The sequence below is a fragment of the Erpetoichthys calabaricus genome, chromosome 10 (assembly GCF_900747795.2).
Source record: "Erpetoichthys calabaricus chromosome 10, fErpCal1.3, whole genome shotgun sequence".
NCBI classification, from domain to species: domain Eukaryota; kingdom Metazoa; phylum Chordata; class Cladistia; order Polypteriformes; family Polypteridae; genus Erpetoichthys; species Erpetoichthys calabaricus.
In genome coordinates, this window is record NC_041403.2 from 170,237,240 (window position 1) to 170,257,434 (window position 20,195).

The 20,195-nt window shown below is 48.6% G+C and overlaps 1 protein-coding gene across 1 annotated transcript in view; it reads right to left on the reverse strand.

Moving 5' to 3' along the window:
- The window catches only part of nfia (nuclear factor I/A), a 293,924-nt gene that overhangs the window by 73,780 nt on the left and 199,949 nt on the right, over window positions 1–20,195 (reverse strand). The window contains 1 exon segment of the mRNA XM_051933185.1: window positions 4,565–4,630. Within this exon segment, the coding sequence (XP_051789145.1) occupies window positions 4,565–4,630 (66 nt within the window).

A 20,195-nucleotide genomic window follows, 5' to 3' on the forward strand; every position in this document is an offset into this window, starting at 1 on the left:
TTGCCCATTCATCCTTAAGTAAGGCTGGAAAGATTTGGAGGAAAAAAAAAAAAAAAGGGAAGAAGCAAAACAAACGTTAGGAGACGAGTGAAAGGAAAGACAGACTTTAGGAAGAAGTGTGTGTTACACTCTCACGTAATGACATGAAAATATTATCATAATATTGAGATGTTGGTGTCTTCTTCTTCTTATCATTCTTAGTTAGCTTTTGTCTCTGCGCTCCTCCCTCACCGACTCCACAGCCTCCGCCACCCACAGGCACTTGGGAAGCCGCGCTCACAGCTGCGGGGACAAGACGTGGTCACAGTGTCAAAAATAAAGAAATAGAAACGCCCTCTCACTTGGCACATTGGTGACTGGCACAAAGGAAACTCTCTGCTCGCCGATAACCTGACGTGCGTGTCTGCTTCAGAAATGCCACCCACGAGATGAGCGTCTCCGAGATCAAAAGATAACCAAAATAAAATGGCGAGTCACTAATAAGGGAGCAAAAAAAAAAAAAAAGGAGCAGTCATCGATTCGCAACTGGCACTCTCGTACACTTTCTAGTAGTGATGACGTGGGGCATCACTGGCACCCAGCAGGATCATGGGAAAAAAAAAAAACCCAAAACCTTTAAGTGCAGCCTTTACCTTTATGGAGGAGTCAGTTCTACAGGGCACTCAAGTCGGGGCACTGAGGTCACCTGAACTGCCCCTGTCACCTCCAGGACATCCAATGGGCACCGCCAGTCAGTCTACAGCAGTATGCAATGCCCAGAAATCAACTTCAGCTGCTCCTGTCTGTGTATCCAGTATATCGATCCCAGAGTGCCTGCCGTTCTTATCAGTCATATAGTGCCTTACCTATCACACACACACACACACACGTACTGTATACATAGATAGAGATACACCTACACTGTCCGATTATTATTATGGAGGTACACCTGAGGTACAGCAGATAAACAGACTGATACTGTACTAGAAATAAATAAATACATGGACAACACTTCAAGATATATAGTGCCTTGCAAATAAACATAAAGATACACGGGTAAGGCACTGCTGATCGTTATATAGGAAAGGCACTATATAATAAGAAAAAATGTAAAATAAGTAAATAAATATCAGAGAGAGAAACTACATAACAAATAAAAGTGCAACATCAGGCAAAAGGCGTCATGTGACAGCTACGAAAGGCTGGATATACAAAATGTACAAGATAGATAGATAGAAGTGAAAAGGCGCTATATGATAGATAGATAGATAGATAGATAGATAGATAGATAGATAGATAGATAGATAGATAGAGTGAAAGGCACTATATAACAGATAGATAGACAGACAGACAGACAGACAGACAGACAGACAGACAGACAGATAGATAGATAGATAGAGTGAAAGGCACTATATAACAGACAGACAGACAGACAGACAGACAGACAGACAGACAGACAGACAGACAGACAGACAGGCAGATAGATAGATAGATAGATAGAGTGAAAGGCACTATATAACAGATAGATAGATAAGATAGATGGCTAGACAGATAGACACATAGATAGATAGATAGATAGATAGATAGATAGATAGATAGATAGATAGATAGATAGATAGATAGATAGATAGATAGATAGAGTGAAAGGCACTATATAACAGATAGATAGATAGATAGATAGATAGATAGATAGATAGATAGATAGATAGATAGATAGAGTGAAAGGCACTATATAACAGATAGATAGATAGATAGATAGATAGATAGATAGATAGATAGATAGATAGATAGATAGAGTGAAAGGCACTATATAACAGATAGATAGATAGATAGATAGATAGATAGATAGATAGATAGATAGATAGATAGATAGATAGATAGATAGATAGATAGATAGATAGGCCCGACAGCACGTCTTATACAGCACAGTGGTTTTCTTCTTTATTTTGCTCAGATGTTGCGCCTTTACATCTTTCTCCTATCTATCTATCTATCTATCTATCTATCTATCTATCTATCTATCTATCTATCTATCTATCTATCTATCTATCTATCTATCTATCTATCTATCTATTGTATCTCCCTCTCTGTTATATAGTGCCTTTCATCTGTAAATCTCTCTCTATCTGTGGAGTCTCCAATTCAATTTGGTCGCTTTAGTGTTGTGCCCAGCTCCCCCGCCCCCCAGTATGCCCCTTATGAGCGCCCACACTGGCAGGGGATATTAGCGCAATGCAAACAAAGGCAAGCCAAACCCGGAGAGGAGAGTTTTCAGGCCACATGTTCCCGCGGGCTGACCCCATCTTGTCTGCGCCGATTTAATCACAGCTCAGCACGCCGCGAGGGTCTCCGAGAGCCTTCTGGCATCGCCGCCTGATTGTCAGTAATCCGCTGGCAGCCGCATGCTGCGGTGGGCCCGCACATAATCCCTGCCTCTCAGCCGTGGCTTTTCATGTGCAGTTCAGTGTGGAGAGAGCAGATGGAGGGAATGCGCTTTGCCTAACCCCCAAAATAAGTTGAAGATGCGCACGGGGGCGCCATCTGATATCCAAATACCACACTCAGGTATTTTAAACAATCCCCGCCCCCTCCCCCCAGCGCCCGTTCCAGCTAGAATCCGCAGTGCCCGTAGGGACCAATGGCAGCCCTGGGCACGGGTTCAAAAATCCTTCCAAGATGACAGTAGCTGTGTGTCATTGTGCAGCTGCAGGGGCTGCCGTGGCCGAGAGAGACGCCTTCCAGATGTTTCTTCTGATGCTTTTTCCAGATGTGAGGCTGGCAGTGGGAAGTCTCAAGTTTGGAGGTTCCCAGGTCCGTCACGCTGGGCACTGCGAGAGGGGCACACTGCTGGGCAAATGAGCTGCTCTGGCACGTTTGTGTGCCTTTAAGAAGTGGGTTCCCATTTTTAACAAGAGTCAAGAAATGCCAACCCACAGTCACATTCATGCCCGCCTGCCCCTGGCCTGACCACCCAGTTCCACTGGTTCCCAGTGCAGTCCTGTCAATGGGGGACTCTCCAGCAGAATTTACCGATTCACTAGACCCTGTGTGACCGAGAGGGTGGATGGAGTGGCTCACGGGACAAATGTTCTGTTGGGTGACAGAGATAGGAAGGGTCTGCCTGTCTTTGTGAGGGGACTCGACGCCACCACTGGACAGATAAAAACTGAAATGCCAACCCAGCTGCCCCTTTATTGATATCAGACCTTTAATATGTGCCTGCTGTGATGTCACAGGTCACATGACATGTGCATCACACACCTAGCAACCACACAGCATCATGGCAACCAAAATACACACACAAAGTGGTGATGTGTCAACCTGACCGAAATTATGATAACAGATGAGACGTAAATTAATCTCACCTGCACTTCCTGCAAATCAGTAACACGTCAAAAGGACAAAAGGTACGACATGACCCAATTGCACAATGGGAAAGGCGCTATATAAAAGGTCATGCTGCCATATTCTGTGCTTTTCTCTCCATTCTTCACTATTTCTGAGTTTAAAAACAGCACTCTGCGTTTATCAAGGAATTGAACTGGGCTGGACTGTCACTTGGAAAGGCGCTATAAAAATGTACACTGATTGGCCCACAGAATGGACAATCATTCTGTCATCTACATTTTACTAACTTCCTTCAGCTCAAAGTGGCAGGGCATTACTGAATGAGTGGACCCTCTGATGAACTGGCATCCCATCTGGGATCGCCTCATTCGTCAGTAGGCCGGCTATGGAGGACATGAGGGTCCGGTAATGGAAGGACAGATGGGGGTCTGAGGGTTTAAATGCCAACTGGGCCTGTCGCATTGCAGCCGTGCCTGACCTGCTTCGCTCCACGATGCCCCCGTATTGAAATATGCCCATCATGGCTCTTCATGTTATGCCCATCTGACTGCATTAAGAGGGGGTTATAATGGAAGGACGGAGGGCTTTACACATCCAGCTTGCTGACACAGGACGGTGACATCGCCACATTGAATGGGTCACTCAGTGCCTCACACAGACTTACAGTTCATGGAGATAAAAGGCGCTATATGAATGGCACTTTAGGAGTCCCCTGTAAATGACAGAGAGGAAGTGTATTGTCCTCGACTCTTTCATACAGCTCTTTGTGCTGAGCTCTCTAAAACAGTAACTGACAGACCGATTATTCCTGTCAAGGACCACTCTGTTCAGGTCTTCATGACGCCTGGACAGGTGACTTGTAGCACAAAGTCTGACTGAGAGACGCATCACTCCGCTGATGGCACCATATTGCTCTTTAGTAGCTTGGTGTTAGTAAAAAAGGCACCATATGGGGACACTGAGGGTGGCAGACATGACATACAAATGGATGCATATGGACCCCCCATTCTAACTCTACAGACCCCTACCTTCCATTTCTAGATGACAAGATATGACAGCCCATGCCATGTGACCTGTGACCCGCTAATAGGATGAGGTGACAAAAAGCCTCTCCAAGTCCCCCACCAAGTCCCCATGACCTAGTGGTGTGAGCAGATCCCCCCTACACATACTATGGGTAAACAGGAGTGGGGACAAAAACTAAAAGATGGTGACAAGCACAAGAAGCGGAGCTCACCATTTTCTGGCTGGTCCTTAATGTCAGCTTCACTCGGCTGGCTTGGGCTGTCGGACTGACCTGAATCTGCAAAGAGAAAGCAAAGAAGATCAGTGAGGAGACCACCAGGGGGCGCTAAATCAGACCACCCCACCACCCTTCAACCCCACCGCAACGAAAGACACCCAGAGCCGAGGCATGGCAAAGACTGAACTCAAAACGCTGGGGGACAGGCTCACTTCAATCAGGGACATTCCATGTAGCGCCTTTCACACGTGCCACAAGAGAGAAGTCACATGAGAAGAAGACAGCGAAAAGGGGACGGGAGGGACTGGCTGTGTCACTGAGCTTGTGGCACAGGCCGCTGAAGCTGGGGGCTCAAGGCAGGAGAACAGCAGTGCCAGTCTGGGGCTGTAGGGCACAGTCAGGGATTGGAGGGGGCAGGACAAGGGCACAACTGTGGCTCCTCGACAGGACATGGAGAGCACTGTGACATTATCTATCTATCTATCTATCTATCTATCTATCTATCTATCTATCTATCTATCATATAGTGCCTTTCACTCTATCTATCTATCTATCTATCTATCTATCTATCTATCTATCTATCTATCTATCTATCTATCTATCTATCATATAGCACCTTTCACTCTATCTATCTATCTATCTATCTATCTATCTATCTATCTATCTATCTATCTATCTATCTATCTATCATATAGCGCCTTTCACTCTATCTATCTATCTATCTATCTATCTATCTATCTATCTATCTATCTATCTATCTATCTATCATATAGCACCTTTCACTCTATCTATCTATCTATCTATCTATCTATCTATCTATCTATCTATCTATCTATCTATCTATCTATCTATCTATCTATCTATCTATCATATAGCACCTTTCACTCTATCTATCTATCTATCTATCTATCTATCTATCTATCTATCTATCTATCATATAGCGCCTTTCACTCTATCTATCTATCTATCTATCTATCTATCTATCTATCTATCTATCTATCTATCTATCTATCTATCATATAGCACCTTTCACTCTATCTATCTATCTATCTATCTATCTATCTATCTATCTATCTATCTATCTATCTATCTATCTATCTATCTATCATATAGCACCTTTCACTCTATCTATCTATCTATCTATCTATCTATCTATCTATCTATCTATCTATCTATCTATCTATCTATCTATCTATCTATCTATCTATCTATCGCTCTTTAAGCCCCTCTCATGTAATAAATGTGCTGCGTAGATAAAAGTTGCTGTTGCATTATATGGTGCCTTTCACACCCGTCTCTCACTTATATAGCACCTTTCACACAAATGTCAGTCTTGATGTCACAAAGGTGACCCTGACACAGAGAGCCATCAATGGGTAGCTCAAGACTTTCTAAAGGTGACGGTGGTGCAGTGCGTAGACCGCCTCCCATTGTTGTTATTTTATTTCCAAACGGCGTCACAATGACTTAAAACAAAACTTCAAATGCGGTGATGATGGCTCAATGAGTGAAAGCGAAACACCACAGCGGTGTGTAGAACAAACTTTCAGGAAACAAAAGAAAAACGCGGAAACCAATTTGTGCTGACAAGCAACCCCCCACGCATGCCTTGCAGGCGACCTCACACACCACAGTGACATGTCACCTGGATGTCACAAGGTCACCACTTGAAGATGTCACTCATAGCCAAGGGGCTTTCTCCTGCCACTGACCTGTGGGAAGCAGGGCCAGGCGGGTCCGGGATGGTCACATGCTGACTCGACTGTCACTGCTGACACTTAAAGACGCAGGATGGCTGCACACAGCTGTGACTGGGCTTTTTTAGGGGACTTGGTAGTCGGGGCTGGGAAAATGAGAAGGGTGGGCTTTGATCACATCAACCACTCCCAACTCAGTCTGCTCTTAATCTGAAAGAACGTCAAGGACCCCCACTCAGAAAGTGTTCTCGTTGTGTTTATCAGCTCAGCTCACAAGCCGACATTCAAAGCGTCAGACCTGCGTGGAGGACCACCGGGGGTGACGGGGATTCAGGATTCAGCACCTGCCAACATCTGATTGATACAATGCCGATTCTTCCACCTTTCATGTCTCTGGGTTATACTGTAGAGGGCCGTTCATGTTGATTTCTTATATAGCAGCTGTCTTATATATCGTTTATAGTGCCTTTCATATCTATGTTTTACACAAAACCTTTCCAACTTCTTTTTTTGCTCTGTGTTTTAGGGCCTTACTCTTGGGTATCCAACTGCCTGTGCCTCTCACAGCTAAAGTATATACCTGTGTATCCTATCATCATATCTATCTCTTATCTAATGTCTTTGCTATCTCTCTATTATATAGTGCCTTTGTGTGCACCTTTCATAGCTATGTTGTGTACCTGCTGGACAATCGTGGACTCTGACATGTCACACAGCCACTTGTCATTAAGCGCCTCTCATCCTCTGTGCTCAACTGTCATCTCAGTCTCTCTGTCCATCTGCCAAAGTGTCCATTATCTGGCACCTTTCATTTCAAACCGTCTTATAATGTGTGCCTTTCATATGCAGCATGTCAGTGTTATATAGTGCCTCTCGTATCCATCTGTGATACACACCTCTTCATACACCCTGAACGTTACAGCATTCTTCATACCTGCAAGTCCTCCTGTCTAATATACAAAGTTTTTACATCTATCTATCTATCTATCTATCTATCTATCTATCTATCTATCTATCTATCTATCTATCTATCTATCTATCTATCTATCTATCTATCTATCATATAGCACCTTTCACTCTATCTATCTATCTCTCTCTCTCTCTCTCTCTCTCTCTATGGCATTCTGTTCTTTTATATAACGACTCTCCCACTTTCTCTATGCGCCTCTCTCTTGCACAGCACCTGTGCCCCTCACGTCTATTTATCTGTCATACTATCCACTATCTACCATGTCGCAGGTTTCCTTGGTTCATCATACCGTGCCTATCACCTGTGTCGGTGCCTGCCTATCTGCCCATTTATTGTATGGCACCTACCACTCATTGGTATGTATGACCAGTACATGATGCCTGCTCTATATGCCCTTGCCTCTATCATGTCATGTCATGAGTTTTCTCTTCCTGTCATGTAGTGTCTTCACCGGTGTCCCTGTCTGTCTGCCTGTAGCACCTTTAAACATTCACACGTGTCTGGTATATAGTGCCTTACATACCACTGTAGTATCTATCATGTGGTGCCTTTTTCCTTTATCTAGATAATCTATTATATATTGCCTTTCACCCCAGCATACCGCGTCGACTGTCTTTTATAAGCAGCCTTTCACGTCTACCTACCTGTCTATCTATGACATCATACATCTTTAACTTGCGATCATGTCATACATTTTCTCAGTCCATTGTGTAGTGCCTTTCACCTTTGTCGCTGCCTGTGTTTATCTCGTATATAGCGCCTTTCACACATTCATAAGTCTGAGTCTAAGGTGTATGTATCTTCTCGCTCTCCATGATGCAGTGTCTTTCACTGATGTCTGTCTCTTTATTATATGGTGCCTTTCACACCAGCATGTCTACTGTATCTGTGTCTCATCTCTCTTTTTTCCTATTTATCGGTCTGTGACACAGCACCTTTCACATCTATCTAGTACACATCCGTTTATCATGACTATATAGTGCCTTTCACATCTGTCTATCATGACTATATAGCGCCGTTCACATCTGTCTATCATGACTATATAGTACCTTTCACATCTGTCTATCATGACTATATAGCGCCTTTCACATCTATCATGACTATATCGCGCCTTTCACATCTGTTTATCATGACTATATAGTGCCTTTCTCATCCATCTATTATGACTATATAGTGCCTTTCACATCTGTCTATCATGACTATATCGCGCCTTTCACATCTGTTTATCATGACTATATAGTGCCTTTCTCATCCATCTATTATGACTATATAGTGCCTTTCACATCTGTCTATCATGACTATATAGCGCCTTTCACATCCATCTATCATGACTATATAGCGCCTTTTCTCAGCCATGACAGCCCCAGGAGTTTCCCTTTTGCTTTGTATTCTCGTCAGCGGCGGCGGGCGCCTCGACTGCTAAAAACAAAAGGCATCCTGAAGTCCCGAAACAAAGCCATGTGAAAGTCTGGGGCGTCATGGTGCCCGGCCTCGCTGACTGGCATGTGAATGGGGGGCTTGGCGGGTCTCCCGCCGAACTCAACATGCCAATGGCAGGCGAGAGCGGCGGTCCGGGTGACACACCTGTGACAGCCAGCCGATCCGGGATGACGCAGGACACAGTGCCCCCCCCAACAAGGCGACTCTTTTTGGAGTTTCTCTTTCTTTTTTTTCTGCTGTGTGTTCCTGGTGGGCTGGGGGTGGGGGGGGGGTCTCTTTTTTTCCCCCCTCTCTCTTTCTTTTATTTCTCTATCAAAGGCGTTTCTTCAGTTGGCCACTCAGATATCTAATTTAGCTCTCAGCAAATAAAATAAAGAGGGTGCTGGGGGCGGAGGGGCTGGGTTCAGAGAAAATGGATTAGGAAAGTCAATGGTGTCTTTGTGCCCCTGGGAAAGCAAAGAATCCTTGGGCTTTTGTTTTTCGTCTCTCGTGTGAATCTGTTTGTCCTTTCTTTAATTCACATGATCCGCATTTCACATTCCTCCACAGCGGGCAGACAAAGGTGAGAATCCCGAACAGCCCGCAGGCCACACCATGGCGACAGGACACCTGCGCCCGCCTCACGTGGGTCCGAGTTTAATTTCCCAGGCGTCGCTCGCAATGAAGGCGACGGGCTGTCAGAGACTGGGGGGACGGGAAGGCGCGGGCACCTCGGCCAGTCCCTCACGTTCCGTCACGTCCAGACCCGACCCGTATATTAAACACGCGTGTGCGGGCGCGCTCTCGACATCGTCCACCTGACCCACGGTCTGCGTGCTTTTCATCAGACTCCGCCCACTATTTGCTTGATGGGGACGCCACATAAAAGAAGGAACACCTGAAACACAAACGTGGCAGAGCGCCTGAGAGAGGAAGCCCCCAAATGCTTAAGGAGGACTTAAGGGGTCAGTGAGGCAGCTGGCCACTAGGGGGCTTTAGTGTCTGTGGTGCGGCATAAAGAACTTTCACCACCACCACCTCAGTCAAACACCAGCCGTGGGGTGATGAGTGGTCCCGCTTTGAGGTTGGCACACACACACACACACACACACACACACACACACACAGGGGCTATTTGGTGTTCCTCCTCATGGGGAATGCGAATGGATGGTAGGGACACCAGAGGGGCTGTGCTTGGCATTAGGCAGCTGCCGCCTCGGGGTGACTGGTTGGCACTGGTCATTCACCATTTAAACTTTGTCTCTAAGTCAGAGCCCACAAAGCACAAGGACTGTAATGCCCGTGTGTGTGCTGGGCACTGTGCCTCGCTCCAGCTGGCAGAAGAAGCAGTAAGGTGGTACTTTCATACTTTTTGCCTGAGAATCCTGATACGGTTTGAATGTTAGGGACCCCAGGAGGGCCCACTTTAAAGGTGAAATAACAGACATGATATTCATCGGGTACAAGACCTGCCACGTCTTTGTGCCCACTAAAGACCAAGGCTCACTGGGTCTTTCTCGAGTTCTGAGAAGCAGGTGTCCTCAGGTGAGGTGCCAGACCCTTACCCAGCACCCTCTCCGTTAACATCCCACTGCAGTGGGGGGGCAGATGGACTGACACACAAGACCAAACACGACAGTGAGGCCCACCTGACCGGAACAGACATGCAGAGTGGCAGACCACCAAACTGAGCGAGTGGCCTTGGGCATCCAGTGACGGACAGGCCACTGTTGTCACAGGCGCTCCCAGTGGACCCTGGTGGTCACCACACATGAGCTGTGGAGTCGTCCATTTTCTGCATGCCACCTACTTATCTGTGCCAGCCCCCAAACCCCCAAAGGCTCCAGGCGGCAGAAGCATCCCAGACAACAAACGCGCGGACACCGAGGGAAGATGAATAATTCATGCGGCCAGTCAGCCAGCCAGCCATCTGTACGGCTTGCGGGGTCCGCGTCCCGAGCAGGCAGTTCTCACGAAGTGTTTCGCTGTAATCCAATTGTGCCTTTCAAAGGCCTCTTTCACTGGGAACTCCGGAACATGGAAAAGAACAAAAGGGAGCAGAGACTTCATTTAGGGGCACAAACGGGCACTTTCATGTCGTCCATACAAGGTGAAATGGGAGAGGCGGTCTGCGCTCGCCCGCTCCGGTTCATTCAGGGCGCGGGCCCTGGCATCGACGCCGTTCCCTTAATCTCTTGGCATCCAACGCTGATGGTGCCTCTTGCAGGCCCGTGGCTTTGGCTGCCAGTAATGATGCCAGCTGCAGCGTTCGGGTGATGGGTGGGCACTGATCATTTAGAGGGTGGCTGTCAGGAAACTAAAAAGTGTGATGCCTGGATGTGTGATGGGCAGTGAGCTCCTGGAAAACTCTAAGCTGGCAGACTCAGGCTCTCATTTAGGAGGCATGAGAATCTTGGTGTGGTGGGCAATGTAACGTTACACCTGAAATGTTTGAAGAACTGCGGGCGCTGTGGCACCTGACAGAATGCCAGCTGTGCTGCACAGGGGCACTGGTTAGCAGTGGGCTTCTCACAGAGACCCCCGTCTTATACATTGCCGATGTAAAGACATAAAATCTATGCCAGGTTCAAGGGCAGCACAGCCAGTTGGCTTTGGGCCTTCCTACTGCCAAAAATAAAACTAGTGCTAGCATTACATGGGCAGCAGCCAGGCAGAACAAAATGGCGCAGGAGGAATAGATTGGCATCACGGAGGCTCCTCAGTGGGTTGTGATGGTACACAATGCACACAAGAAAAGAATGGGCACTAACAGGGCATAAGCCCAGGGTGGTGAGTCCTTCACTTGGGCACCAGCCTCTCCCAGTCACACCGAGGACGGCTGCCAATGGCAGACACGGTGGATTCTTACAGGCACACATATGGGTGCCCAACTAAATTGGCACCCATGGTACTGGGAACACACAGAACAGAGAAAAATGAAGAACCAGACGAGAAGTCCCCATCTACTCAGGCCTGCATCTTCACTTATATAGCGCCTTTAACTCCGAGACCATGAGCTTCGGTGAATGAGCAGCAGGCAGACACCCTCCCACTGTTCTATATGGCGCCTCTCACCGTCAGCCTTCTCACCAATCCACTCTCTGACTTTGTATAAAGTGCCTTTTGCCATCGTGGAGGTTTGGTGTGGCGCCGCGGTTAAGGTTTTGGACTGCCAAGCCCTGAGGTTGTGGGTTCAAATCCCGGCAGTGACACTGTGTGACCCGCCGCTGCTCCAATGGTATCTCAGATGTTGTAAGTAGCTTTGGCCAAGTAACTAGATGTAAATGTTCTGACGCGTGCCCATCGACAGCCTGGATGGCATGACCAATGTGAACTCTGGGTCAGGTCCAAGGCCCCTCTCTTCTATAACAACGCATTTTGTATACTGGCACCCAGCTTCATCCATGAAGTGCCCACTGGCTGGCGCTGCCATCCCTGCTGACACAAGAGAGGCCTGTGCCAGGCAATACTGCAAGGCCAGCTGTGCAAGTGTGATCAGGCCACTTGGTGCCACACGTGCTATGAAAGGCGCTACATCAACTCCAGACCTGATTACTCCTGCCAGGCAGTGCCACCGTTCCAACTCAGCCCTGGCACATGCTTCTCATGGCCGAGATGGCTCACTCCAGCGCTCAGTAAGCAGACCCCTCATTAACCTGCCAGGCTGATAAAGCGTTTAGACGCGGCCCGCTGAAAGATTCACTCAGCGGCGGGAACAAGTGGCACCAGGTGTCTTTAACACATCGGAGTCGAGATGCGAGCTCGCCAGCGTGGGCCACTTCAGGGGGCAGTTGGCACTGAGGACAATCAAAAAAAGGAAAAAAAAAAGATTTATATAGCGCCTTACACTGACAGCAGCCAGAAGAAAAGACTCAACGCCATTTCAGCTTTGAAAATGCCATAAGGTAGATGGGCAAAACACACACACACACACACACACACATGGCCACTCCCAAGCCCACATAGTGCGTGCACAGCCCCCAAAGACACACACACACACACACACACTCACTAGGCACTGCAGACGCATTGTGCACACTCTGTCTCTCACACACACACACTTTTGCACACTCACCGCGGTGTAACATAATCCGTGAGTGTGACAAGCTCGTGATGAGGACACGGGAAGCGGCGCGGGCAACAAGGGCCCCCCTTCTGCTGCCAGGACGCCTCTCCGAGATTCTGCTTCCTTTCCAGGATAAGATAAACATTTTTCAGTGACACTTCCTTCCATAAATCTTAGGCAGCTTGGCCCCCCAGGACGGAGAGGCCCGGGGGGGTGCAGGGGTGCAGAAAGATTGGATTTTGGAGACCTCTGAGCTCCTCCTGTGATCTGTCAGCACGCAGCACCTTCAAGGGGAGGACGCCGCAAAAAAAAAAAGAGCGGTAATGAGGACAAGAGAAGAAGAGACGAGTCGGGCACCCTGGCCAGGCCCTGGCACCAGCGTTAAAATGTGAGCAAATCAGGTGCCCACAATATCCAGTGGCAGGAGCAAAGCCTGGCTGGGACAAGTCCAATTTGGAATTGTGGGGCAACGTGTGCAAGATGGGAACCCACCCTGGATAGGATGCCAGTCAATTACTGGGCACACTCACCGATGAGGTGATGTGCCCAAACAGGGAAAGTTAAATGGATCACTTTGAACATTTTATGAGCAAATAAAAGATGGCATCTGACGCATGTGGAATCCAAAGAGTTGAGGGGTACAGGTAATGTAATAAAAAATGAAGATGCAAACCAACTTAAGGTGGCATTAGCAGGAGAACATTTAGGAATTGAAAAACGGAATTTTCAGCCAGCTCTGTGGTAACGCCACCCACCACGCACAGAGAGAAAATGACAAAGGCAAATAAATAAATAAATAAATGTTTGTTTGTTAAATCAAACCATCAACCAGTGGATGTTGGGCACCTTCATTAAGGATGAGGTGCCACCAGCGCTCTAAACTTTGGAATCATCCTGTGCCCGGCTAGTGATGTTCCTAACCTGCTCCTTATCGTCAGGATCAGTCCAACTTGTGCCAATGTCTTTCCAACGAAGCATAGAAAGCACCCTGGCATTTGTGTTCCAGACAGACAGACTGATGCCACTCTGCCACATCTGCTCTTTTTATTTCCCTGTCAGACATGGCCCACAGGGCTCACCCCTCAGGATTAAGTACTCATCATATCAACCACACACCATTACACAACACAGTCATACGTGACAGGGGTGGTGCCAATCCCGGCCACATCAGGTGCAAGGCAGGAGCCGACCCCAGACAGGACGCCAGTCTGTCACATGGGTCAGTTTGGGTCACCGGTTAAACAAACCTGCACGTCTTTGGAGTTCAGACCAGTAAATAAAACAACACAAGCGCCACAAAGAGAAGCGACGAAGAAATAAAATGAAATCCGAAAAGATCAAAGGAAAAGTGACATACCAGGTAAAAACCTATTGGGCACACCAGGCCCCTCCTCCTAATTAGCAAAGGCAGGAAAGAAGTCAGGAGCCACGCCTCCTATGCACACCCAATGGTGTATATCAAGGGTCATCTCAGGACTTTTAGCCCCGCCCCCATGGCACTGTTCACCCCCACCCCCCTTACAAAAATGAGCATTGAAGTGTTTGTCTTAGGGGTGCAGATGTGAAGCCGCCAGAAATGTTCAGGCAAGGCAGGCAGGCAAGGGGGCCGATCAGGAGCAGAGTGCGGGCACAGCAACCAGTCGGCCTTCAAGGAATCTGTGGGAAATGTCAGATTTATGGGCCTGCGGGCCACTGGAGGAAAGCTGACTTCTCCCTTTTCTCATCCCCACCCCAAAGTAGGCCTCTGGAAGAAAAGCAAGTCGGGAAGAAAAAGAGGGGTGGGGCTTCATGACGGATCCTACCGGACACCGCGAAGCGCGCGGCACAGCCCTGGGGGCTCCGGTCAATGTGCTCTCACTTTCACTGCGAGCTGTCCGGGCCGTCACGTGTGGCACAGTTAAGGGCTCCGAGTACAGGACCAGCTGCTCAGCCCCCTCTTCATCAAAACCAGCGTCCGGAGGAGCATCGGCAGGGCAGCAAGTGACGTCCACTGTGATCTACCGTACAATGCTATGACCACAATCAAACGATGACATGTGAGCCACTGCACTGGGCAAGCCGTCCATACGGCGCCATAAAAAGACATGACTTGAACTGCACAGCGAAGCCACGCAGGCATCTGCTACAGAGAGATAAAAGGCGCTATATAAGACAGCTGGTTGGTAAGGATGGTAGAAAACGGATCAATAGATAGAAACAAGTAATGTGATAGGCACTGGAGGATAGATAGATAGATAGATAGATAGATAGATAGATAGATAGATAGATAGATAGATAGATAGATAGATAGATAGATAGATATGAGAGGCGCTATATAACATAAACGGCACTATATACACAATTAAAAGTGACCATGCCAAGTGGCTCAAATCCACCAACACAGTCGGCCCCCTTTCCCACTCACTCACTCACACACCTCCGATCCTAAAATGCTGTTTGCTCAGAAGCGTGGTGGTGCGCAGGGGGGCTGCGTGTCACATGACCTGACATAAACCCTGAGGACACTCCCTGCCATTGTATCCTGGCTCCTCAGCGCACCTCCTTTTTGGTTGCTGACCTCAGCCAGTCAGTTAACAGCTAGCCGCATAATGGCGATAAGAGGCCACCTGGACTGGAGACACAGGGGGGTCGCTCGGATGGAGACCCCTTGCCTCAGATTCAGCCTGGGCCGACGACTGGGCACTGGCACTTGGCGCCCTGCATCTCCCACCCAGACTGTGCCCAGGGGGTGAAGAATTCTGAGTGATCAGCCAAGCCCCCCTTTGACAGCGTGTGTGGTTGGGGGGGTGTGTTTGTTTTTTGTTGTTTTGTTCGACATGTCAGAGATGAAAGACAAGTGGTGAAGGAAAGCTTTACAGCACAGGCAGACACGAAAGGCGCTATATATTAGCATTCACTGCACTTGTGACGGCACGAGTACATCTGGCACTATAAGCAGCACTTAATACATTTACAACTAATTTATTTCTGTCAGTAACTAAATGCCATCTGCTGACTCCTGCCCTGGCACAGGTCTGCCACTCTAAACTTGTAACAGTGGGCCTTCGTGCTGTGCTGTCATGGCAGGACTGACCAATGTGGGCCACACGAGTCCTGCACCACCCCCACAATTTGCTCCCTAGCTGCTCTCCAGGGCGTAGCCACTAGGGGACAACATTTCACGAGGCCCCTCCCCCAACTGGTTCCCATACCCGCTCGGTCGACCGTCTCACATTCAGGGTCGGGTGAGGTCGGCTCCCCTGGCGGGCCTGGACGTTTATCATACGGTAGCACCGCATTCACCAGAGCTTCAAATTCTCATGTCACGCTCTAAAAATAAAAGTCCTAAAAAGCGAGGAAACTTCACACAAGACTGAGGGTCCTGACGAGCTTGTGCTGCCATTCAGGACCACCATGGCAAAGCAAATGGCCCGGAGCGGAGAAGGAGGGCAGAGAGTGGGTGTGGCCTTACAGGGCCATGACTGTGATTGGTCACTCGCACTCCTCAGTTCAGCCTTTAGCCCATCAGGCGAGGTCAACATCTGAGGGGCTCCTGTAGTCTTTTGGTTCATTGAGGTCCAGAGGCAAGATCAGGGTGGTCATCAAAACACCAATGGAGACTATCAAGGAGCAGTGAGCTCAGTCCAAGTTCATTTGGTCAACGTCATCACCAGCAGGACAGAGCAGACCCCAGAGAGGAGAGACCCAACAGCTATGACATCACATCACAGGATAGCGTCAGGGACTGTCACAAAATTAAAGGCGTTCAAAATGGTGGCTTCTTCAGAACAATAAGAATGAATATCACAAAAAGAAACAGGCATTTCAAAGTATTGCACCAAAACGGGAAGGGAGACAGGAAGGATCAGGACGGAGGTCTGGGCGTTGAAAAGGCCACTCCAGCACTTTGACTTTGTTGACCACCTTCGGTGTTTGATTCGTGACCCAGACTGGCAGCAGATGTCCAGCAGAATGTCACCCCAATCTTCCCTCTTCATGATCCCAGGTACACAAACAAGGTTCTCTGAGGCTGAAACAGCAAAACAGCCCCCAGCTCCACGTCTATGTGCCCAAACAGCTCTCACATGGTCCCGGGCAAACTACAGCCTGGCTGTGACGTGTCCTTGTGCAAGCAGTGCAGTCTTCCTTGGGCGATGACCCACCACGATGAAGAATCCAGTACAAGAGGCCAGTTCAGTGACAGTTACGTACCTTGGCAGAGGCCTGGAGGTTCTCGTTGGCACCACGAATGACTTCCCTCTCCAAAGTCTCCGATGTCCTGCACTCGTCACTTCACTCAGGTGGCACCTTGTGATGCTGTGATGTTCAGCTGATCAGGAAGCTGTGAAAAGCTCAGAGATGGCAGGATAGCCTCCCTCTTGAAGGTGGGCTTCCACCGGCTCCGAAGGACAGGCGCCTCTCAATCGTCCCGCTGCTGTGAGCCCATTGAGCAGAGGTGAGTGCTGGCTGGTTGGGGGTCCAGGTCTGCTTTGAAGCCCCAAATCTTTACTTTGTGTCCTTTTTATCTGGGAAATTCACACGGAGGGCTAATAATTTGGACCACCCTCAATTTTCAATACATTTGTAAAATGGCAATCTGGCAGATTTTTACAAAGTGCAAAATGTACAAAATGGAGGCCGTCATAGGGGTGGGTGACTCCATGAATGTCGTTAACATTGGACACGATTTTAGGAAAAAACTGGGAGCCAGTTATTCTGTCCTTAACTGATTGGCACACAACAAAAGAAAGACGAATACCTTTAAAAAGGGGCACTTCTGGAGTTTATGTTGCAGTCAGTAATTAAGTTAGGAAAGGTGCTATATGATAAGACCCCAATGAAAGACCCTGCTGATTAATACACGTGAGAGGGTGCTATACAGTGACAGAATAACGGAGACACGGAAGAGATATGAAGGCGTCACAGATCAGACGTGAAAGACGACGCTTCATACAGTGAGACTGACATGTGATATACTGTCAGAAAAATACAGGGGGCGCTACGTATAGAACAAGGACACGGAGTAGAGCGGGACACGCAAACGAGCAGACGGAGAAGTGAAGTGACGTGAAGTGACGTGAAGTGACATGAAGTGAAGTGAAGTGAAGTGACGTGAAGTGAAGTGAAGTGAAGTGAAGTGAAGTGAAGTGAAGTGAAGTGAAGTGCTGTTCTACAATCAATTCAAGGGAAAAACCTGCAGTCATTCACACAATGACTACAACTACACAACATACAGTATAGACAATGTGAAGGGCACCATATAGAGTGACACCTGAGCTTGGGGACACTGTGCGGAATACAAGTGCGTGCTACTCGGGTGTGCTCTGTCTCTCTCTGTCTCTCTCTGTCCCTCTCTGTTAAATAACAGAAGTATCAGTGCTAGCTAACAGATCATTTGTCATATTCTCTACTGCCTCCTGTTCCAGCATGGTGCTGAGGTGCCAGCCGCTGTACTCGGGTGCCAGTCCGGGTGGTGGTTGGTCGCGTGGTCCTTTCACAGCACCAGTTTATGTTTTAATCGGCCTACTACATCCATACACTGAGTTTTTCTTTCTGATTGACATGACAATGAACTTCATCCTCACACGTTCTTTACACTCTCATCACGTGAATTGAGACGTCGGTATACGTCATATGTCATATAGCGCCTTTAATGGTGTTGTTTGCTCAGATTAACCGACTCATCTGTCTTTCTTTCTTTCTTTCTTTCTTTCTTTCTTTCTTTCTTTCTTGTGAGGTGACACAGTAACCCTGCTGTACACTTTATAGTGCCCTTCACCGTTTGGGCTCTGATCAGCTGACTACATCAGTAACTTGGAAGTTGGCTCTGGGTTCAAAGGCGAGATGAGTCGCTCTGCTCAGACCCATTTGGCTGCCCACTTTGTGTCATCGATGATTTCACGCCCGCCACTTCTTGACATTTTTAACATTCCCCACACCCACATACTGCAAGTCCCTCCTTGGCGTAGCCCTAAATTGTCTGTCACACGGCCCTGATGCCAGGCAGCATATGTTGGTCACATATGGCCTCAGGTCCACGAGTGTCAGCCGACTCGGGTACAGAACACTGGCAGTGTTGGCCATTGCCTTGCTGCAGCGCCACGCCGCATGGAGGTGGCTGGCATGCGGCTCTGATCATTCTCTTTCTGCGCATGTTTCCCCCCAGCCTGCCGGCCTTCGTGTGCTGCCAGGCGCCCGCTAGCGCTGAACGGGATTCCAGAAAGGAGATCCCTGGCTGGTACTACTGGGTGCTGCCACGGGCATGAATGCCATGCTGCTCCTGCAGAGTGGCTGCCACACAGAGACTTGGCAGGGAGCTCAGTGCTGGGTAGAGCACAATGCCATGCCAACAACAGAAGGGGGGATGGGGGGGGGTAGAAGGAGGAGGATGAGGAAGGTGCAGCCTGGCACAGTTTGAAGGCAGTAGAGAGCACACGTCCCGACGCCACCGCTGCCATTTTGTACCCACCGCGTTCACGTGCCCGCGCACCGCCATTTTCTGCACAGCAAGCCACCATTTTAAAGAGAGGAGTGTAGCTCGCTGCCCCTGGCAGCGTGGCACATCAGACCCATCGCCAGTCCAGGTTCGGCATGTCATCTCTTTAGCCACCCCCAACCCCACCCCCCCACCTACCCCCCCCACCCCCCATGTTTATCCCAAACGGGCGCCTGCCAAGCACAACGAGAGCAAGCGAATCACGTTAACTGCTTCAGCTTCAGCTGCTGGACGACACCAAAGCATCGAGTGCCAAGAAGCAGCTGCCAAGTTCAACATGAAAGAAAGAAAGAAAGAAAGAAAGAAAGAAAGAAAGAAAGAAAGAAAGAAAGAAAGAAAGAAAGAAAGAAGCCGGTGCCATCACCATCTTAGAAGGCTTTCCTTGCTGTTTTCACGCTGGCAGCCATTTTAGAGCTTGGCAACCATTTTGATTGTCGTCCTGCAGCCCCTCCCCCGCCCGCCCCCATCCACACATTGGCATCGACAAGCAAAGCTGCTGGCAGAATTAGCATCCGGGTCCAAACGAACACACACACGGCGGAGCAATCAAAACCAATCCTCCTGTGGCATGGGGGCAAGTTGGGGGGCACACACCCCAGTGCCCACCTGCCACACAAAGGGATTGAGGAGGAATAAAAAATAAATGAAACAGGTGCCACTGGGTGCTCGGCAGGGATGCCAGCACATCTCACACACACACACACACACATGCACACACACTCTCTGAAGGAAAAGTCACACGAACACAGGGAGAACACACTGACCCCACACACCCATTTGGGACAGCGGTGGGAGACCACCAGACTGAAATCAATCGTCTGCAAGCACAGGGCGGCCCGGCACTGCCAGGCTCAGTGGGGTCGGGGACAAGGATGTCAAATATGAAAAACGGCATGGAGACGCAAGAAAAAACAAGAGGGGTGAGAGGAGAAGGAGAAAGGGGGACATGAAGAGGAGGACGTCACTGTGTGTGTGACACGGGCCAGGAAGAGGAAAGG